The sequence below is a fragment of the Petaurus breviceps genome, unplaced genomic scaffold (assembly GCF_028583685.1).
Source record: "Petaurus breviceps papuanus isolate PSGF00001 unplaced genomic scaffold, PetGlider_PUasm1.0 90721, whole genome shotgun sequence".
Lineage (NCBI taxonomy): Eukaryota > Metazoa > Chordata > Mammalia > Diprotodontia > Petauridae > Petaurus > Petaurus breviceps.
Genome location: NW_027187322.1, coordinates 7,204,216 through 7,227,777, shown reverse-complemented (window position 1 = coordinate 7,227,777; position 23,562 = coordinate 7,204,216). Strand labels below are relative to the sequence as shown.

General features: G+C 45.4%; 1 protein-coding gene across 1 annotated transcript in view; it reads left to right on the top strand.

The window, feature by feature from the left end:
• Nucleotides 1–23,562, top strand: part of SHANK2 (SH3 and multiple ankyrin repeat domains 2) — a 698,541-nt gene that overhangs the window by 160,984 nt on the left and 513,995 nt on the right. Inside the window, exon 11 of the mRNA XM_069066555.1 lies at nt 9,190–9,256. Within this exon, the coding sequence (XP_068922656.1) occupies nt 9,190–9,256 (67 nt within the window). The remainder of the gene's footprint in view (nt 1–9,189; nt 9,257–23,562) is intronic.

Sequence of the window (23,562 nt, the reverse complement as noted above, 5' to 3'; positions counted from 1 at the left end):
AGCGTTCATATAATCCCAAATGGGCAACAGGAAGGAATCCAGCACTTATTAAGCCCCCGCACTGCACTGAGCACTTTACAATATTATCTCATCTGGTCTTCACAACAATCCTGTGAGCCAAGTCCCATGATTATCCTTATTTTGCAGTTGTGGAAACTGAGGCAGACAGTAAGTAGTGCAGTGGCTTCCCTAGGGTCACACTGAAGCTGAATTTCAGCTCAGGTCTTCCAAACTCCAGGACTACTTCTCCATTCGCCAGGCAGCCTCCTCACTGCCTCCACCAGCAAACCCTCCATTAGGGAAGAACTGTGCATGAGTGTGTCTTTCTACAGACCCTTTCATAGCAGTGGTCTTCTCTTGTTGCCTTGCCTGCATGTGAACTGTTTTCATGTCAGTTGGCATTTTTGTATGGTTGCTGATAATCTGCACTCTTCCTTTTGTTATAAGCCTTTGGAAATTACCAAGAATCTGCAAGAAGTGCAGCTGAATGGTGTCAGGCCCAAGTTTGCCATTTATACTGATCATCTATTGTGTTTCTTTGTGTGAATGTGGAGGCTTTTTGTGCACTTAGAAAGAGGGGCCCCGGGCACAACTCCGGCTCCCACCTCCTCCAATTCATGTAAAAAATTACTCTAGACAAACTTTGGAGCTACAGAACCCACAAAATGACACAGAGAAGCTAACCTTCTGCTGAGGACAGCCCAGGAGGCCAGCACAATGCTCTGGGACCCAAGCCCAGTCCCACAGCAGCCAGAGGTTTTAGCCTCAGGGCTGCCTGACCAGCCGCCAGACTTCAGATCACCAGCAGCTGTGGTGGTTTCCAGATTAATCAACCCATAGATGCCAAGGACAAAGTGAGAGGTCAGTGCAGTGTGGACTTAGGGACCTGGGAATTCAGAGTGGAGTCGGCCTTTGCCCCCGGGGCAAGAAGTCGCTGAGGTGCTGCGGCTGTGCGGCCACTGTCACATGGCTACTTCAGAGCTCCTGGCCTGCAGATTGTAGGGAGACCAAGCAACCAGTCTGAGGGGTAATTGCTCTTGCTTTAACCTGCTTGGATCTAGATTGTTGTCTCGGGTGGATGTCCTCGAGTGTGTGACCAGCTTGCCAGAACATGTGGAGGTTTCAGAGGGTGCACCCAACTAATACCTGCAGCAGCTGTGAAAACCCCAACATTTGGAATAAAGCTCCTGTTTCTGGTAGCAGAGTCCTACTGCGGCAAAAGACTCAAAAGTCAAGTAATTGAATGGCAATGTGAGCAATTAAAGGAAGGAAAGCAAACAGAGCAATGCAACTTTACACTCCTATTTTGGGCACAAAAAGGATCAAAGCATGGAACAGGAGGAAGACAATGAAGTCAGAACTCCTGCATCAAAAGCTTCCAAGAAAAATATGAATTGGTTACAGGCCATAGAGGAGCTTAAAAAGGATTTTGAAAATCAAATAAGAGAGGGGAGCCTAGGCGACACAGTGAATAGAGCACCGGCCCTGGAGTCAGGAGGACCTGAGTTCAAATCCGGCCTCAGATAACTGACACACTTACTAGCCATGTGACTTTGAGCAATTCACTTAACCCCATTTGGCCTCCAAAAAAAAAAAAGAAAAATAAGAGAAGTGGAGGAAAAATTGGGAAGAGAAATAAGAACGATGCAAGAAAATTATGAAATGAGAGTCAACAACCTGACTGAAGAAAATAATACCTTAATAAATAGACTAACTCAGATGGCCAAAGAGGCTCAAAAAGGCAATGAGGAGAAGAATGCCTTAAAAAGACAAATTTGCCAGATGGAAAAAGAATCTCAAAAGCTCACTGAAGAGAATAATTCCTTCAGAATTAGATTGGAGAAAATAGAAGCTAGTGACTTTATGAGAAATCAACATACTATTAAACAGATCCAAACAAATGAAGAAATAGAAGGCAATGTGAAATATCTCATTGGAAAAACCACCGACCTGGAAAATAGATCCAGGAGAGATAATTTAAAAATTATTGGGCCACCTGAAAGCCATGATCACAAAGAGAACCTAGCAATCATGCATCAAGAAATTCTCAAGTATGGGGCGTCCAGCTAGCACAGCGAGTAAGAGCACCGGCCCCAGAGTCAGGATAACCTGGGATCGAATCTGGGCTCAGATACTTAGCACCCACCCAGAAACACCTGGCAGTGTAACTTTGAGCAAGTTACTTAACCCCAATTGCTTTAAAAATATTTTAAAAAAGAAATTCTCAAGTAAAATTCCCTGATGTTTTAGAAGCAGAGGGCAAAATAGAGGTTGAAAGAGTCCACTGATAACCTCCTGAAAAAGATCCCAAAAAGAAAACTCCTAGGAATATTATAGCCAGGTTCTGGAGTTCCAGAGATCAAGGAGAAAATATTATAAGCAGCCAGGAAGAAACAATTTGAATATTGTGGAAACACAATAAGGATAACACAAGTCTAGCAGCTTCTCTAGATTAAGGGATCAAAGGGCTTGGAATATGATATTCTGGAGGTCAAAGGAGCTGGGGTTAAACCAAGAATAACCTACACAGCAAAACTGAGTATCATGTTCCAGGGGAAAATATGGTCATTCAGTGGAATAGAGGATATTCAAGCATTCTTGATGAAAAAAAAAACCAGATTTGGATAGAAAAATTGACATTAATATACAAGAAGCAAGAGAAGCTTGAGAAGGTATACAGGGAAAATAAATCATAAGGAACTTATCAAAGTTGAAGTACTTATATTCCTACATGGAAAAACAATAATTGTAACTTATGAAACTTTTCTCAGTATGAGAATAGTTGAAGGAAATAGAAATGTATATATATATATATATATGTGTGTGTGTGTGTGTGTGTGTATTATATGTGTGCATGTGTATATGTATACATAGATATATATGTCTATATAGGAGGGTATATGGGCATATGAATACATATGTGAGTGTGTGTATATAGGTCTACAGGTATACATAGACAGAGGGCACAGGATCAGTTGAATAGGAAGGGATGATACTTAAAAAATTAAGAGGTGAGAGAGGAATATAATGAGAGGAGATGGGGAGAGACAGAATGGGGTAAATTATCTCATATAGAAGAAGCAAGGGAAAACTGTTACAATGGAGGGGAAGAACAGGAAGGTAAAAGGGAATGAGTCAAGCTTATTCCCATTAAATTTGGCTTAGGGTGGGAATGACATACACACTAACTAGGGTATCTCACCCTGCAGGAGAGTAGAAGGGAAGGGGAGGGGGGGCAGGGATAATGGAAGAGCGAGCAGGCTGGGGGGAGGGAGTTGGAAGGGGGGGCACGCTGGGGGAGGGGAGTTGGAAGCACCCACTTTTGAAAAGGGACAGGATCAAAGGAGAGGCTAGAGCAATAGGAGGGAGGGAAATATCGCCAGTCTGTCACAATGTATCCACTATGGAAATGTTTTGCATAGCTGCACATGTACAGCCTATATTGAATTGCTTATCTTCCCAGTGAGGGTGGGTGACAACAGATGAAGGGAAAGAATCTGGAATCCAAAGTTTTAAAATCAAATGTTTTATATATATATATATATATATATATATATATATGTATGTATACACACACACATTTATATTATTATTTTACATGTAACTGGTAAATAAATACAGGCACTGGGGCATGGAGATACACCGTGCCCTACTGGAAAGTCAAATGGGGAATGGGGAAGATATGGGAGAGAGCAGATTGGGGGAGGGGATATTCAGTGGGAATGCTGTTTTGGGGTGGTGGGTAGGGAAAATTGGGGAAAAAATTTGTAACTCAAAATCTTGTGGAAATGACTGATGTAAACTAAAAAATAAAAAAAGAGAGAGAAAGCAAAAAAAGAGGGGCCCAGGGCCTCATTGCCTCTTCTGACATATTGCTGCCAATGGTGTTATTGGGGACAAGGGAGAAAAGAAGGCCTGGTAGGAGACTGGAAGTTTCCTGGAGGAAGGCCTTGGTGGCCCCCAATGAGCTTCCTCCAAACCCGGTTCTTACATTCCCAAACTGCCCTAAACTGGTCTAAGGAATTGTGGGGCAGCTGCTGACACTGCCATCCTGGCTGTCATGGAGGATTTACAGTGCCCTCCTCTCTGCCCAGTTGGGGACCTTAGTTCAGCCATGGCACATTAGAATTTATCAAAAGGATAAAATCGAAAGCTTGAGGGGAAAACCCAAGAAAACCACAAACACACAAAATCAGATCCCCAGGGAGCTTGAGTCTGGGCATACCTCTTCTCATTGGCATGAAGACTTACTCCCCTCAAATTTTATCTCAGGCATTTACTAGTTTTGTCCCTGATTCCACTCCACCCCTTAACCCTGTTGACAGGGCCCTCTCCCTCTTGAGATAATGTGAGAACTCACATCACTTTACAGCTCATAGTATTCTGACCCAGGTACAAGGTATTTTCTCCTCTCTTCCCCCAGGCCCAGTGGAATGTCAGCTCCTGGGACCAGGTCCTTAAGAAACATCTGCGTTTCAAGTCATTCCCCAATTGATAAATGGTCAAAGGATATGAACAGGCAGTTTTCAGAGAAAGAAATTTAAAATATCTATAAGCACATGAAGAAATGCTCTAAATCACTATTGATTAGAGAAATGCAAATCAAAACAACTCTGAGGTACCACATCTCACCAGTCAGATTGGCTAATATGACAGAACAGGAAAATGACAAATGCTGGAGAGGATGTGGACAAATTGGAACACTAAGGCATTGCTGGTGAAGTTGTGAACTGATGCAACCTTTCTGGAAAGCAATCTGGAATTATGCCCAAAGGGCTATAAATAATTTCAAACCCTTTGACCCAGCAATACCACTCCTAGGGTTATATCCCAAAGAGATCATAGAAGTGGGAGAAAGACCCATATGTACAAAAATATTCATAGCAGATCTTTTTGTGGCAGCAAAGAATTGGAAATTAAGGGGGTGCCCATCAATTGGGGAATGGCTGAACAAGTTATGGTTTATGCATGTTATGGAATACTATTGTGCTATAAGCAACGACGAGCAAATGGACTTCATATTTACCTGGAAAGGCTTATGTGAACTGATGCTGAGTGAGAAGAGGAGAACCAGGAGAAATTTGTACACAACTACAGACACAACGTATGTGTGATGACCAACTTTGATAGACTTGACCCTTCCCAGCAATGCAGTGATATAAGTCAATCCCAAAAGACTCATGATGGAGAGAGATGTCTACATCCAGAGAAAGAACTAGAAAGAACTGAGTTTGAATCTAGATCGAAGCAAACCACCTGATCTTTTTCTTTTTCTTGTTTGGTTTTATTTCCTCTTTACCATTTTCCATTCCATCTGATACAATCCTTCTTTATAACATGACTAATATCTAATGTGAAAGTATTTACAGATCCTATACTTGACTGTATGCCACCATGGGGGGGGGGGAGGGAGGGGTCAGAATGTGAAACTGAAGGAAATGTGGAATTTAATCTTGTAAACTAAAAGTAAACAAACAAATTAAAAAAAAAAAGAAGACCTAAGTTCAAATCCAGCCTCAGGTACTTACTATGTGACCCTGGCAAATCCCTTAACCGCTGTCATCCTCAGTTTCATTACCTGTAAAATGTGGATAATGAAAGTACCTACCCCCCCCCCCAAACAAAAAAAAACATCTTTGTTTCCCCTTCAACCAGCTCAGTACCTTTCAAGATTCTGGATGTTCAGTGGATGTCTGTTAAATTAAACAGAACTAAAACAAGTCATCCTTAAAGGGTTAGCCATGATGTGGATCTGTCAGGGACCTCTGAGGATGGGTGCATGATGGAGTGAGCATGCACGAGATACCAAGCTTCCCCCTTTTTGTAACTATTCTAAGGCCAAGGTCACGATGACCACTTTTCTCCCCTTCCTAGTATAATGCCTCAGGCTTCAGTCCTACTTCTTTTCTTGTCTTAACTTTCAGAGTTGGTCTCGGGCATATCTTTCGGTATCTTTTCCTAGCAGGTATAATGGACATCAGGCAAAGAGAAAGAAAGCTAGGCTTGGGTTCAGGGGAGCCGTAGGTTCAAATCCCATCTCCAGCATTCACTATGGAGGAATAGTGGGCAAGTCTCTGTACCCTTTGGCGCCCTATTTTCTTCATATGTAAAATGGGAATAAGAATAGCACCTGTGTAATAGAGTGCTTATGAGGCTAAAATGAGACAATCAATTAATAAATGCATATTAAATGCTTACTCTATGCCAGGCGCTGTGCTTTGTGCTGCATATGTAAATGTTTTATAAACCTCCAAGCAGTCGATGGATGCCAACTGCTTTTATTATTGTAAGAAGAATTTCCTTCGATAGGGAGGAATTTAATATTTCTGCTCTTCTCATATCTGGGAGGAAAGGAAGAGAGATTTTCTTTAAAGATCCTGCTGGACCAGGATCTGGGGAAGGGCTTTCCATATGTTCAGAATTTTCTCTCTTTGGGATCAGTGTTGGGACTGCCTGGGCTAGGCAGGCATGTGTGGCAGAGAGGAAAGGGAGCTGGCCTCTGTAACAGTAAGACCTTAGCTTCTGTGCTGTCTTTGTGATGGGCCAGTGCTCTGCTCGACTCACTCAGCTGATGAACAGCAAATAAAGTACTGGTAGAAATAGTTCTTCAGTGGGAGATCTCTATCCTGATCTAATTACTTCATATCTGTTGGCCTCAGTTTTCTCATCTGTAAAATGGGGATAGTAATAGCACCCACTTCCCAGGGTTGTCAGGTCCAAATGAGACACTGTCTGGAAAGCACTTTATAAACCTTAAATCACAGTAGAGATACTCACAATTCTGATCATGACGATGGCTATGTGGATGTTGGTGATGTCTCAACACACACAAGCTATGTTAGGTGGAAGGCATCTTAATAAAATCAAGGAGAATACTGATCCTTCTTGCTGTTTGTCCTGAGTTCAAACTTCCTTCCCTGTTGTAGAAGGTGGTTGGATTACCCCCAATCAAGGTGCCCCGTGCATTCAGTCGGCACTAGCTGTATGAACAAGGGCTCATAGGCAGTTGGTATAGGCAAATGGAGCTGCTGCGGAAGCCAAAAGCAGTGACCCCCCTCCACCCCACCCCATGGCAGAGTTTCCCTAGATAGGAATGGACTAAGTGTCCAGAACCATGATTTCATTGACTATCATCATTTCTAAGCAGACAATTCCCAAAGCAAAATCATCAGATTTTGTCTTTCCTGTAGACTCCAGTCTGCCTGTAGGGTGCCTGCTGGACAGCTCCAGCTGCATCTTCTTTTGGGATCGCAAACTCAGTCTGTTTAAGGCTGAGACCTTTGCATGCCTTTGCTAGAGTCAGGGTTTAAGAAATACTTGTTGGATTGGATTAAACTGAATTAGCTCTGGTTAATCATATTAATAATGACAGGTAGCATTTCTATAGCACACCTACTAGACGCCAGATCCTCTGCTAGGTGCTTTACAGATATCAGCTCATTGATCCTCACAAACATCCTGTGAGGTAACTTCTGTTATTACCCACATCTTAAAGTTGAGAAAACTGAGGTAAGCAGAGGTCAAATGATTGGCCCAGGGTCATACAGTCAATACATGTCTGAGGCAGGATTTGATCTCAAGTGTCACCATACAAAAAGGAACTAATAAGTAATAACAACAATAAAACTAGAATTTTGTTACAGCAATTCTGCTACAATATGAATTATGTGTTCCAGAAAAGCACCATACTATGCAAAATCCATAATAAAAACCATGGGACTTATGGGGAAAAGAGAATTAGGGACACAATGCTTAAAACTTCATCAGTGACACATAAAAAACCCCATAGTGACCAAATAAAAATGGGAACCAAGTGGTATACTTGTTAAATGATTAAGATAAAAATAGTACAATAAACAGTCTACACTGTGAGTGGCCTTGGCTGCTGCTCAGTCCATACCCCAGGCTGCCTAAGCAATTTGGACAGGGGTAGAGTTGGCCTTGACAGAAAGGGGTGGGGAGACGGCAGAGTGAAGAGCAGCCCTGTCCTCCACTCCCAGCTCTCAGAGCACCAGAAGAAAGACAACACACATAATACTTTATCTTGGCAAAGGCCAGAAGTTTATACATGCGAGAGCGGGTGTCAGGATTGGGATTACAGCTTGGGACATAGCGTGTTTTCTGAATTCCTGCTGTTTTTTGAGGATGTAATTGTTCAGAAGTGAACTTGAAATTCAAGTAATGCTCAGTGTTTCCTAATGTATCAATTGTGTTGGAACAATTTCATGTTTTCAAAATGCTTGTTATAGTAGAAGCAACTGTACAGAAATAAGCCCAGGAGCCATGCTCTCTCCATACATTGCAGATTGCAACCCTTATGTGGCTTTGTAGATAGCCCTGGGGTTGCTTGAATTACTGAAAGTTTAGGTGATTCGATGGGAGAGATACAACTGGTGACCATGAGGGGATCTGAATCTACATTCTCCTGACTGTAAGCCGACAATCATCATCGCACATCGCCCCTATAATATCACAATTATCCCTTCCACATGGTTAGTGGTGCAGTGCCCCGACAATCTAGAAAATCCATGTAAACGTTTTTGGCCCTCCCTTCACACCAGAGAAGAAATCTGAAATGTTTCTTTTTTCTTTCGTGGCTATTTACCGTACCTTATTGTAAAATTAGGGTTGATATAAAACACTATACTATATAAAATACATATATTGTATGCATTTCTGAGTCTCCAAGCCTTTTTGGTTGTCATCTGCTGTGGCTTCTGAAAAACTCCTCCAAAATCCCATTTAATTTCTTATGCTGACCTCTGACATCATTACCTCCGTGGATCCTCATTCGAGTCCTGTGAGGTCAACAGTAAAGGCATTATTATCCTTTTTTTTCAGATGTGGAGACTGAGAAACAAGTTATATGACTTTCCCCATGGTCAGATAGCTCTCAGAATTTCCAGAGGCAGAATTTAAACCTAGGTCTTTCTGACTTACCATCTAGCAACCTGTTCCCTTCCTCTGAAGAGAAGTGATCTTGGAATTGGAAGACATGGAAATAACCCCATCTCTTGTCACTCACTCTTAGCATTATGACCCTGGCCAAGTCACTCTCCATCTTGGAAACAAGAACTTTGGATAATCTCTCTCTTCCTTTCCAGGCCCAACAGTCTAAAGCTTTCAATGATGTTGAATTTTCTGAATATTTGATTTGGAAATAATTTGAAATTTGGTATAATCTTGTAGGTGGCGATAATCGCAGGAAACTTTGAGCTGGCTGAGTATATTAAGAACCACAAGGAAACAGATATTGGTAAGTGGAGTGCATATGTTTTTGATGGTGGTCATGGGGAGTATGTGGTTTCACTTGGGGATGCCCACTCATTTTTTGAGATTTTCGAGAAGACAGCAGCATCAGGGAACTATTATAGACAAAACTTTACCCAAGCCTGACTGCCATCTTTATTGTTCTAATTCCATCTCAGAGAACTTGTGAATCTATGGATTTTTATTTTCCCTGGTCCATGGAGACACGTGAACGCACAGAACTCTGATATAGCATGTTTAACTTTCTGAGAGCTAAACACACCCTTGGGAAATCAAGCAGAGTGACATGTCTGACACTGATAGTTTAATTCATATAGCACCTTGAGTTACAATCCTAATTGAAGATGTAGAAATCTCTAATTAAATACAACATGATATACTCAAATTCCATTTAAATAAATTAGTTAAGAGAAGTCAATTAAACAAGGAAAGAAGACACAATTGATTGTGTCTCCCTTCCCAGCCTGTTGGCAGCTGCTGTCTCAATGACCATCATCCTTCTTTCCCCCACACCCTCCACACAGCGACTTCTCTTTGCCATAGAGAGAAAGCTTGTCTCTGTGTTGGCTGTCCACCCCAAATGTGCTTGGCTCGCTTTGCATCCACTTAGGAAATGGGAGGTGGCAGAATGTTCTGCCTCATGCCCTGCCAATGTCTGGGCATACCCCAGCAGGAGAGGTACTGCAGCTGATCATGGTGACCCTTGCTCAGCTCCTCTGTGACGGAATCATGGGACTGATGAATTGGTCTGTCAAGCAGTTGAGATGAGCTGTGCTCACCAAACACAGGAGACATTTCATTACCATCTTTCTAATTCCCCAAAGCAAACAGGATAGATTCAGATTAAGATCTGAATGTATTTGGTGGCTTAAAACAAATTAGGAATCTGTTAAGTGGGAACAAATAAAAGAGCAGAATGGAGTGAGTCTGGACCTTTCACTTGCTGTGCTAAATACCTTCTGAGATGTGTCCCCAGACAGGAGGAATTACAGAAGCAGACGCGTTTCCTTGTGGAAGACACTAAGGACAGCATCAGCAGCATTTTGGAGCCCACACAGAGGAGCAAAGTGGGCAGCCACCTGCCTCCTCAGCTCCCCCTGTAGGGCTTAGCTTCTGGGAGAATAAGGACCAGTGGCGTTTCTAGAGCACTTTGCTTAGATTCTGGAGCTCCTTTGTCCCACACTCTCCCCAGTGAACCTCGGGCAGTAGGGGCTCCTATTATCCCCATTTTTCGGATGACAAATCTGCATGTGAGAAACTAATTGACTTGCCGAGTCATGCAAGTACAAGTGTCTAGGGCAGTCTTCAAAGCCGGGTGTTTTGAACCTCGCACCTGCTGGTCTGTCTCTATACCACAGTCTCCACTCCTGGTGATTCATGGTGGCCACAGATGGCCCCACCAGAAGTCTGCAAAGCATGGCTAGAGGTTACCCCCTCTTGGACAAGAGTCTCAAGCCTGAGGCCTACCTTGATGGAGAACCTTTATAAACATTCTTCTCATGGACGCAGCAAGGGTTTCTGAATAGAAGTCGGAGAAGGAGGAATTTTCTCTGGAGTCAAGTCAAGAGGCCTATAAAGGGAAAAGGAAGGGGAAGGAGAAAACTGCTCCACATTGGAACAGAGGTAGACACCATTAAGGACCATCACAGTGGAAGGAGAAGAGTGTTGGAGAGGCCCAGAAATTCTCATGAGACAAGCCAAGAAAAGAGGTGACAGCAAATCCATCATTCTAGACGTCTCTCCACAAATATTCCACTTAGGAAAAAGAAACAAGGTGACCAGGGAACCCCAACTGTGTCTCGTAAGTGCCAATGAGGCTTGAGATATGGGCCCCATGTTTGAAGTAGGGTTACAAAGACACCCCCCTACTGAAAAAAGAGGATAAATAAAAGGGCATATTTGGGGAGCCCCAGGGAGCAGGAGAGGAAGCATGATGGAGCCTATGTGGGGGAGAATCATAGAGGCAGGAAACAGAGCCATCAGTATGGTTGGAGTAAACCACAAACCATTGGGACAGGAGGAAGGTATGCATGAGGAGCCTGAGGAAGTGATCATGAGTCTGGGACAGAGCAATGGTGGCGATGCTGGTGGCCTGGACATCTGGTGGACCTCTCTCTGTGACACACACAGGAATGGTGCAGGAACCAACTAGGAAAAATTATAAAAGATAGCAGTGATATAAAGTTTTCAAGCAAAAACTTAGATAACACACACACATCCTCTGACACAACACTGGGAAGTAGATGGTATCATTATCCCCATCTTTCAGATAGGAAAGATGAGGCTCAGAAAAGTTCTGTGACTTGACTTGCCCAGACCACTCAGCTAGTACATGTCGGCATCAGGATTTGAACTCAGATCTTCCTGGCCTCAAATCCAGGACTTGACCCACTATATCGCCTGTTTCTATCCCAGAGCTTACTCTTACCCACAAAGAGGGGATGATGGGAAGTGGGAGGCAGGAAGCAGTCCCTCCAGATCTCAGAAGCTGTGACAGAAGACATGATGATGCCCTAGGTTCTGGCAGAGGCATGCGCTCTACAGAGAGCAGATTTCATCAGTTCAGACAAAGGCACATTCACCCACAGAACTCTAGAATGCAATTCCAAAGAATCTTCTCTCCGTTGATCCTCTTAGGAGAAGGTGGAGAACTGGAGGGGGAGCTCCTGGAAGGGTGTGGGTGAGGGCAGGGAGGGGAGAAGATGGGATTCTGCAGCTGCTGTGCTCCATTCCTTTGCTCTGCCAAGGACGGTGATCCTTGTCCTTGAAAGGACAGGACAAACACGGCTAATGAAGAGGGGAAGCCCAGTTGAGTAATTTTCAGAGATTTTCAGAGAGAACTCACATGACCTTGACACAGTGGGAAAACCCCACCTGGCTTTGGAGCGAGGGTCAGAGAAGCTGCATTTGGGGGCCTGCTGTGCTGCATCCTACCTTGCTGGCCTTGGAAGCTGGCTGAAGCTCTGCGGGCCTCAGCTTCCTTACTGCTGAGATAAAGCTGTTGGGTGAGCTGGCCCCAAAGGGGCCCTTCCAGCTCTCCCTCAATTATCCTGTGAACTCGCCAGCCCCAGATCAAGCCCATTGCATTGAGTTCAGCAAGCTTTTCCTAAGGGTGCAGCCTGTGGGAGACATCCCTAGGTGCTGTGGATGTGGTTACAGGTAGCACAACCTGTGGATGTGGCTCTGGATTGGAGTCAAGAAGACTTGACCAGCTCTGGCCTCAGACACTTCCTGGCTAGGAGACTCTGGGAAGATCACTGAGTTTCTTCCTCTGCAATGCGGGGGCAGACAGTGGCCTCAAGGCTCCTTTTCTGCTGATACCCAGTCTCTGCTCTCAGAGGGCTCACATCCCATTGGAGGAAAATGACAAGGAAATCAAAAATAAATCAACAATAGTTTGAGGAGAGGCACCACTGACAACGGGGGTCACTGAGGCATGTGAAGACAGCTTGGATGTCAGTCCCTGCTCTCCAAGGTCCCCCTGAGACAAAGAAGCACAATAGGCACATCTCTGAGTCACTAGAAGACAGGAAGAATAAAGGCCAGTCTAGAAACTCCCTGGGGCCGCTGGCCACTGACTAATCCTGACACCAGACCAAGGCTTCAAGGAGCTGCAGGTGAGTCTGCTGTCCTTTCCAGGCATCTGGGACTATGTGAAAGAAGGCTCAGTGTGTGGAGATGGTGATGGCGACGGAGAGCATCTGGGATACTTCCCTTTCCTTCGTGAGTGTGGGAGGTTCCAGCTAGAACTCCTCTTGCTGGGAATACAGGTCCCCAACTTTTCTTGAACTCAGAGAGTTGCCAGAGGCCCAAGGCCATATGGTCAGTGTGTGGCAGCATTGGACTGAGATCTTAGTGGCTCCAAGGCCAGCTCTAACCACCCTCCTATACTGCCTTTGATCATCTCAAAGGAAGGAAAATCTGAAGACCTCAAAAGGTCTTCCTCAGATCTCAGACCAGCCGGATCTTTGTGGAAAAGGCCCTTCCCCTTCTCCCCCATGCATGTGCAATAACAACAGTATGAAAAGCCAGAGATCCTTCTTTAAACAGCAGTAAGCATGGGCATTTGTAGAGTTCTCAAAGATTTGCCAAGTTCTACAGACAGAACCTTCCTGTAGCTTCCCAACAGCCCCAGGAGGAAGATGCTATTCCTAGCCTCATTTTAGAGATGGGGAGCCTGAGGACTCAGGAATCTGGAAGACTTGCCATTGAGCTGACGAGTGCCAGGGGCAAAACTGAGCCCAGTGTCTCCTGCATCGACGCTCAGCATTCTACTTGCCTGTCCCGGGGGGTGGACCTCAGCTTGCTGAGGGCAGGGATGGTTTTCCATGTTGTCTGCCCAGCATCTCACATGGCATAAACGTGTGATGTATTAAATTGGGGGAAGGTTCCCGGAATCATGGCTTCAAAGGTGTTTTCAACTTGTTTATTATAGGATTTTCACCTGAGTGTTGGACTCCCCTGCTAGGAAGCCTTTTGGAACAGGTCACAGTCTGACCACTGGCCACTCTCATAATTTCTGCGTTTTTCAAAAGGTCAGGATCTTCTAAGGTGGTGGAAGCTGCCAGTCAATAAGTATTCACATCAGAGTACGGGGTACAGAAGGAAGGATGTGCCCCCTGTGTCCAGTGAAGAAGGAAAGGCAAACTTGGTGCCCCTGGGAAAGCAAAACCTTTAAGGCCTCAGGTGCTTCGCGCCTGCCTCTGCCCTTCTCTGCTTCAGAGGCCCAGCTTCTCAAGGACCAGTCCACTCCGTAAGCACTTCTGAAGCACCTTCTTTGGGCCTGTCCCTTGTGCTAAAGTGCTGAGGATGCAAAGAAAGAAAAAAACGCATCCTTGCATTCAAGGTGCTCTCATTCTAATGGGCAAGGGAAGGAAAAACATGTTTATTCAGCACCTGCCATGTACCAGGCTCATCGGTCTTGTCTCATTTGATCCTCACAGTAGCCTTTCAAGGTGGGTGTTCTTATTATCTCCATTTGACAATTAAGGAAACTGAGGCAAACGGAAGTTAAGTGAAACTGAGGTTCACAGAGGTTGAGAGGATCCCACAGCTGGTGAGCGCCTGAGGACAGGTTTGGAGGCAGGAATTCCTGATTCCAGGCCCAGCGATCTATCCACTGTGGGATGAGCTGTTTCCAATGCGGGGGGGTGGGGGGGACGACTTGAAAACAACCAGGTATAGACAAGATACGTGCAGGCTAAATTGGGCTTACAGGAAAGGCACTGAGATTAAAGAGGGCTGGAAAAGGCTTCATCCAGAAGGTGGGATTTTAATTGAGGCTTGAGGGAAGCCTGGATGGGGTGGTTAGGAGGGAGAACAAGCCAGGCATGGGGGATGGTCAGTGGAAATATCTGTAGTCAGGAGATATAGTGCCTTGTGCAAGGAGTCTAGAGAATCTGGATCATTCTGTGCAGAGGAGTAAGGTATGAAGTAGGAAGGGACCAGGTATGAAGGGCTTTGAACGCCAGCCAGAAGACGTTGTATTACATTCCAGAGGCAATAAGGAGCCACACTGAATAAAGGACTGATGTGGTCAGACCTGCACTGTAGGAAGATCACTCTGATGGTTGCACGGAGGCTGGACGGGTGTGAGGAGAGACTTGAGGCAAGCAGTGTAACCAGTAGCCTGTTGCAGCATTCCTGGTGTGAGATGATGAGGGGTAGTGCCATGGGTGCGACAGTATCCAAGGAGAGAAGGAAGAGACAGAAATGTTATGAGGACAGAAACCACAGGCCAGGATGGTGGATTGGCTGCAGGTGTGATAGATGTTGAGGAGTCAGGGATGAACCCTCGGTTGTGAGCCTTGGACTGGAGGGAAGTGCTAACATCAGCAGTCGTAATGAAGTCTGGAAGAGGCAGGAGATGTCTATGAGATATCCATTTCAATATATCCAGAAGGTACTTGGAGGTATAAGAATGGAAATCAGGACGGCGGTTAGGGTTGGATAAATAGATCTGAGAATTATCATCATCAAGACAATAGTGGAATCCATGGGAGCTGATGAGATCACTGAGAGATACCATGTAGAAGGAGCAGAGAAAAGGGCCTAGGACAGACCCTGGGGGGACAGCCAGGGTCACAAGGATTTTGTGGATTGTATTTCTCTCCAAACCATAGTTGACCATCCCCTACCAAGGTGTCTGGCCTTTTAACTATCTGTCAAATGATACACCTGACCCCAGAGCATTTTAATTAAACCACTCTATAACTAACCACAAAACATTCTCTCTCACTTGACAAACCTTGCACTTACTTGTCCATAAATACCTCTAATACATGCAGTGAGAAAAGCAGACCTTCCTAGAGATGCTGTCTGGGATAGGCGCATGTGGGCAGCTGCCACCATTGACGGCATGCGCCTGCAGACTGCATCTCGCTAGCGTGCACACACCTAACTCCCATCTCTGACACAGCCAAGCTGCTGGTGCCTTTTCATGGGGCACCGTGGCACCCCATGCTAGGACCCACTCCCCACTGGGTATTGCCTTCTGCTGCTTCCCTTCGATAGCAACTGTGATCCCCAATCCATCTACTCGATTTTCAAGACTCCCCGATACTGTATAACATCATCCATTAGAGATGATGTGGGCATAGCTCTCCCACCAATTCTTGATTTACCTTCATCCACCAGTGGGGCTGTGTGGATAATGAGCCTCTCCCTCAAAAAGGACACCTCACCTCTCTGGCACCCTGCTTCTCCCATCCTTTGATAGGTCTCAGCTCATCTTCAGATCTGCCTACAGCCCAGTCTCCCATCGGTGAGGCCCTGTGGACACTATAGCCATCCTCAGGCAACGTTTTCACTAAATAATAGATGGGTAACAGTTGCTATTGACCGTGAAACTCTCAGCTTCCAGCCAGACTTTGCAGCCAAGATCTAGAATATCTTCCTATCTACATTGTGACAGAAGGTCCAGAGACCTGTCCTAAGATCAGTCTGTGCTTTGAACTCTTCTCAGGCCTCTTCTGTTAAGGGGGCTTCTTCCTTGGAAGGATAGTGTGTTATGGTTAATAGATGGGAGTGAAGGTGGCATGACTTCACATCTCTCATCAGGTAACTTAACCTCTCATGAATGTCGTAGGCTTGTTTTAAGGATTAAGAATCCATGTGGATCTACACACCTATCTGTGTACGTATACACAGCAATGCCAATCTAAAAAGATTATATAAACACTAGCTAGTAGTGACCTCGAACTCTTCTCTAACCTCTGCCTCCCTAGAGTGCTTCCCCTGCTTTTCTCAGTTCAACTCTGATGGATTTATGGAGAGAAACCCAACTTACTTTTCAGAGTTCTCTAGCCCTGTGACTAAGACAAAGCTGCCGTAGACTCTGCTTCCTGAAATAAAAAGGTGAAATTATGGGGACAGTCAGAGCATCCCCATCTGTCCTATCTAATGTAACAATGGATCTCATGGCCATAGAGCCATGGCTCCAACAGACATCACACCCTGGTCTTCCCCTCCATGATTCCCCATGTGACCCCATATAATATCATGTATGGGAAATGAAGGGCAGCCAGGTAGCTCCAGAGTGGATGTAGTGTCGGGTCTGAAGTCAGGAAGACTCATCTTCCTGAGTTCAAATCTGGCCTCAGACCCTTAATAGCTAAGTGACCCTGGGCAAGTCACTTCACCCTTTTTGCCTCAGTTCCTCATCTGTCAAATGAGCTGAAGAAGGAAATGGCAAAGCACTCCAGTTTCTTTGCCAAGAGAACCCCAGATGGGGTCACAAAGATCTGGATCTGACTAAAATGACTGAACAACCGAAATGTACTCAAATGTTACAGTAAGAACAAGAGAAGGCAAGGGCAAGTCACTTCAGCATCTTTGCCAAGCCTCAAACAGGGTCATAGGGAGTTAGACGCGACTGGACAACAGCAGCACCATGGAGAATGCCATGTGGGAGGGCTTCATCCTCCCACCTTCCTTGGGACACACCCATTCACTCAGTCTTCTGGTCAGTCTTTGGCTTCTTGCCTTCATTAATAGGATCTTTCAAATACACTTCACCTTCCAAATTGCTATTCAGTCACATTGATCGTAATAATCTGAAATTCTTCTAGGGCTCTAAGGTTTGCGCTGTATTTAGCAATGTTATCTCATTTTATCCCCACAGCAGCCCTAGGAATTAGCTGATACTATTTCCACTTTACAGACCCTCGGTCCCACAGCTAGAAAGTGTCAAACGCAGGCTTTGAACTCAACTCTTCCTGATTCCACAGCCATGCCTTATCTATTGTACCACAGAACAGCTTCACCTCGTGGTGTGGTCCAGTGGATAGGGCATTGATTGCTCTTGGAATCAGGAAGCCCTGAGTCCAAATCCTGACTCAGAGATTTGCTATGGATAGGACTCTGAGAAAATTTTTTTTTCCTCAGTTTCCTCATGCTGTCCTCTAAGGTTCCTTCCAGTTCCAGATTCAGGATTCTATGATCGTCCATGATGGGGCCAAGGTCCATAAGACAGTGGGTCTCCCCTCATCATGCCCTCTTTCTGATGAAACATCTTGGGTACTTTACAGTTTCAAAATGTTTCTCCAAAGCTGTTTTGGCTGAATGGCAAGTAAATAAGGAAATTAACACTTTGGCTTGGGTCTCCACATGCATAAAGCATTTAGCCTTGTTCTCATTCTGTTTTTGTTGTTGATGTGTGTGTGTGTGTGTGTGTGTGAGTGTGTGTGTGTGTGAATGTGTGTGAGTGTGAGTGAGTGTGTGTGTATGTGTGTGTGTGTGTGTTTTAAAGGATTATTTGGATAAGACCTGTTATCTGATCCTTAGTCTTCTGCACAACTGTTTGTCTAATGCACTAACCTGCTCCAACTTCAGGCTGTCTCAGGTTCCCTGCCAGGCACCTCTTCCTGAAGACTGCTAGCTGGCGTGTTATTCATAGAGCGTTTTGGCATCTCGGGAGCTGGACACTGAGGCATCGCTGTCACTTCTGTTTTAGGAGAGACATTGCATCTGGTCGGCTACCGCTCCATTAAAGGGCCAGATGACGGGGCAATTGGCTCCAAAATTGAGCCCGGGATCCTCCTCCTCCCTTTTCAGCTTTAATGAGCAGGCCCGTTGTTGTCACTCCTTTAATCGCCAGCTCAGAGGAAGGCACGGTGGGAAGGCGGCGGTGAGCCCCAAAGTTAATCCGTGATTGTTTTCATTGCCTCCCGCTGCCTGCGAGTCAATGAGCTGGGCAGCTTGGGGTAGCATTTGTGCCCCAGCCTTTATTATGGCTTCTCTAGGGTGGCTCTCCAAACACAAGATGGTAATATATGGGGGCCCACCCTGGCGCTCTCATGACAAACAGTAATGCCGCTCTCAAGCATGCAGCAGGCTGAGTGCCTGCCGACTGGGACGAGCGCCTTTCCGTGTGCTTTGGGGGCTTGCTTTGAGTTGGGTTGGGGTTTTGCCTGTCTCTGTGATGAGACGCATTGTCAGATGGACTAAAGGACATGGGCTGTGCCTCCTCAGCTGAACCAGGTTTGTTTCTGACATCTTGTCCTTCTGCAGCTATGGACTGGACGTGAGAAGGGTGTGTGTGTGTGTGTGTGTGTGTGTGTGTGTGTGTGTGTGTGTGTGAATCTCTGTGTATGTCTCATCTCTGTCTGTGTGTGTCTCATCTGTCTGTGTGTGTGTGTGTGTTTAAACATGGAGCCCATCCCACGGCTCTGTGACTTGGGGTAGTTGATTAGCCGACTAATACTTGGATACCGTTGCTAGGTTTCCAGGCAGAGTTCCCGTATCCCTATATAATTATGCTCCGTTGGGTACAGTCTATGGAACGCGGAGGTGGGGGGGGGGGAGCGGGGAGCATTCAAACAGCTGCCTGGATATAATATTTGGGGGCATGTAAAGTCAGGTCTGCTCCAGAGAAATGAAGGATTCTTTCTCCCGTCTCTGTCTGCCTCGGAGTGTTCACCCGCCTCACCACAAACTGGGTCTCATTATAAAGAAACATTTTGGCTTTCTTAGAATGTTGATAGTGAAATGCCCAGCTTCCAATGGGACAGGCATGATGTCATTGAGCAAACGTGCTCACCTGGTTTGGGGAAAGACATGGAGGTTTGTGGAGGTTCAGCTGTTTCTAGCCTAGATTGTCTCATTAATGCAGACTGATTGAGGTCAGATAAAGCCTGTGATTAAGACGCTTGCCAGGCCAGTGTAAAAGCTGCTCTGGGGCATCTTGTACCAGGCAGGCCCTGACTTATAGTCCAGCTGAGCCCGAGGGGCTGGGGCAAAAGCACCTTGTGCTAAGATTGGATTTTTAAAAAATGAAAACACGCGCAGGAGAAAAGGTAAAGAAGTGAGGCATCCCAGCCCCTCCCCCAGCCTGCAGGTCACATTGTATTCTGTTTTTGTTTTGCTTTCCTTCTTCACAGGATGGAGGGAGCCCCGTAAGTATCTGCCATTACCAGGTCCGTTTGTGATGCCAGCCATGTATGTGTGTGTATTTGCATAATCTGTCTCATGTGCTGTGGACACTTCCTCCATGGTTGTGGGCAGCCCCAGGGGATCCTGTAGATCCTTGTGAAAATGTCTACCCAACAGACATAGGTTTCTGTCTGGCATGGGCTGGGAAAATCAGGATGTTTTATCGCCAGATAATAAAACATTCCTAGCTGGTGAAGAAAATATTTAAGTCCATCCCTCCCCCTCCCCTCACTAAAGGTCATGGATGTATTTTTTTTTTCATGGGGCATTTTGAACTAGTAAACATGACCTGAAAATATGTGAGCAGACCTGAGAGCCCACACAGAGGTAAGGATTTCCATGGGAGATGGGCTTTTTATCCTGCCTTTCATTCCCACCAAGTCCCAGACTTAGCCCAAAGCACCCTTCTGGACATCCCCACGTTCACTCTTCATCAATGGGCCACTGCTTGGGGATCCAGTGGAGATTGCCTTTGAGTAGCATGTACATCCTGCCACTCCCGCCATGTGTTTCCATGTGGCACATGTGCTAACCTCTGGTGCTTTTGCCCATCACTGCCCTCTGAACTTCCATCTGGATTGTCGCCTTCTTCTTGGCACTGCCCCCAAGTCCACCTTGTGTCTGTGTCATGATCTCTGCTTGGCTGGGAGCTCCTTCAGGAGCACTGCCAGCTCTGTCCTTCCTCTACCAGCCTCCAGCATGCTGCTCTGCACATCCACACACCCAAGAAATGCTGATTCCATGTCCAGTCTCTGAATGACTGCTTTTTGACACATGTGTTTGTACCAGTCCTGATCAGTGGTGGACAAAGTACCCTAGACTCATTTGGAGTCTCAAGACCTGGATTCAAAAGTCCCTATTCTACTTACCAGCTGAGTGACCTTGGACAAGTAACTTCTCAGTCTCCATTCTCTCATCTGTAAAATGGAAATAATACTACTTATGCTTATGGTATTTGCCTAGCAGAATGGTGGTAAGCATCAAATCCAATGATGTACACAATGTTCTTTGTAACTAGAAGATAGTAACAGAACGTGCACATATTTAAGTGTGGTCATTTTAATTCTTATCTTCAAGTATAGTTTTTCAGAAACTGAATTTGTCTGAGCTTTACTTCCATCCCCTCTCTGATGAACAGGGGCTCCCTCCACCAAAAATAAAAAGTTGCTGGACCCTTAGAGCAAAATCTTTAGAACAAAGCTTTCTGTGTATTTCAGGGGGAGTCACTGAATGTCTGAAATAGAAGGGACCTCAAGGGCCATCCATTCCAACCCACACATGAACAAACAGTCCCTCCACAATATAATCAGGACATTGTCATCCAGTCTGTACTGTTTAGGACTCTTTAATGTTGACTCTCCTGGGCTCGTGAAGAGTGCCTTAATTAAAATCAAATTCCCCCATTGTCAAATGGGTTTCATAGAAAAGAAATGAAACAGCCTGAAAGTATTAGCCAAGTCTTGTGTATTATCTAGGACCTTTTCCCAGTAATGGGAAAAGTAGGGGAGTGAAATGGCATCTTGGATTTCCTCAGAGAATCTCAGTTGTAATCTGCTATTTACTAGCAGTGTGACCTTGCACTGATTCCTTTTCCTCTCTGGGTCCCTCTTTCCCTAACTGTAAAATGGGAGGGTTTGTCTAGGTGAGCATCACAGTCCCTGTTAGGGTCAGCCTCCCTGATGATTCTCTGATGCAGTTTTTCTGAGTCCTCACCCATCCTCAGTCCACAGGACCCACCACAACTGAAAGACAGATCCTACATGAAACAACCTCATTTCTGAAACTACGCTCCCTCATGGGCCCATTGGCCAAGCACTGGAGCTGGACAAGATGGCAGGGAAGCAGAGCAAGGGCTTTGGAGAAGGCAGCCATCAGCACCTGCTCCTCCCTTCCCCAAGGTTTGCCCATTCCGTTAACCCACAAAGGTTTTCACTAGGAAAGGTGTTTGCAACTTATCTATGTTTGTTGTTGCCTTACCCAGTCAGAATCCCCTCCCAGGTTCCATGCACATTCGATCCCTTCTCATTTCCACACAGATAGAAGTGACTGTTCTTTCCTCTCCCCTTTCATTATTTTCTGTTGGTTTTCTTCTCTGAGCTTAGCAGAGATTCTCACATGCCTTTTTCAGCCCTCTCCTAGGCCTGGTACATATTCTTCGGAGCACCCTCATATGTACAAAGGACAGACTGCACTGGGTCATTATGATGTTGTCCCTGGTCTGTATTTCATGAGTGGACATTCTGTGTTCCAAGCATCCTACTGGTTCCTGCATTCTGGGTTCTAGGGTCCTTACCAGCTCTTCTGTTCTTTGACCCGAGGGTCTTCCAGCTGGAACATTTGTGAATCCCCGCTGCTGAGGCTCTGTACCATATTTCTGTAACTAAGGCTCATGGATTTAAGTCCATCCTGTTGTTTCCTCCTTTGATTCCTTGTGGTCCCATGTTCTTACAGAGCTTATGATATGCCCCAGATCATCTTTGAACTATCCCAAGATGCACTGGGCTAGTCAAGAGGTCGAGGGTTCTCCATCATTGGAAGGGAGTAAGCAAAGACTGGATGACAACTTGATTGTATTGTAGAAGAACTGTTTTGTTCAGGTGTGGGCTGGAATGGCTGGCCCTTGAGGTCCCTTCTATTTCTGACATTCAATGACTCCCTCTGCCTATAGCTTTACATTCCATAAAGTCCTTCTACCATCATAAGCAGCAGCATCAAAGGTTGGCATGCTTCATGCCCCAGCTCTCCTAGACATCGAGGATACCAAAAGAAGACAGTTGGGTGCTTACTTGCCTTCATTTAGTTACTACACAGAATAATAAATGTTTCAATATGGCTTATGTTCCACACTGAGAAGCATATAGAGAAAGTAAGTGACACAGGCATTCAGAGCAGGGAATGGTCACCAGAGGGAGGGTCTATAGAACAGGTGATCCTTCAGCTAGACCTTCAAGGAAGGACCATTTCTGAGAGGTCCTTGTCTCTAATTTCCCTGGATATTCTCCTCTTTCTCCTCTGCCCCTAACTTCCCTCTATGTGAGATTTAAATGGTTGCCTCTTAGTAAGTCACTCAACCTCTCTGGGCCTCAGTTTCCTTATCTATAAAATAAAGGGGTTGAACTCTGAGGTCCCTTTTTGCTCTAGATCATTTGCTCAGCCCATGAAGCTGTGAAGCAGCCTTGCTTCCCAATTTTCCCATTGTCCTTCCTTTCCCTCCTCTCCTTCCTTTCTTTTTCTTTCCCAAATTTTGTCTCTTTTCCTTCACTTTCTCCCCTGCTACCATCTGAAGTTCACCCTCTTCTTTGTTTCCTCACAAAGTGCCCTTGTATTTCTCCATGAAGTGTCCATGTACTGTTTTTCATAGTTTCATAGTTTCCTATGAGTCAGGTTTTAGGGTGTCTTTGATTGTCCCTTCTGCCACATAAGGGCCTTCTTCATCTCCCAATCCCAAGCACTGGGCAAATCATCCATGCACTTCCCAGCCCCATGGTAAGTTCTGTCACATCCTCATGTTTTCCAGATGAAGCCCAGATGAATCTTCCACTGGACTTGGACTTTCAGCACATTCACGTGTTAGACCATGTCACACAATGTCTCTGACATCTGCTCTTCCATTCCCAAGGATAGGGAAGCAAAGCCCATAGCCTCGGCCTTTAGTATTATCACGACAGACTTGTCCCTAGCAGACCTGGCTCCTTTTTCTTTATTCATTCCCTCCCTCTCTTCTTCCTTCCTTCCTTCCTTCCTTCCTTCCTTCCTTCCTTCCTTCCTTCCTCCCTCCCTCCCTCCCTCCCTCTCTCCCTCCCCCCCCTCTCTCTCTTTCTTTCTTTCTTTCTTTCTTTCTTTCTTTCTTTCTTTCTTTCT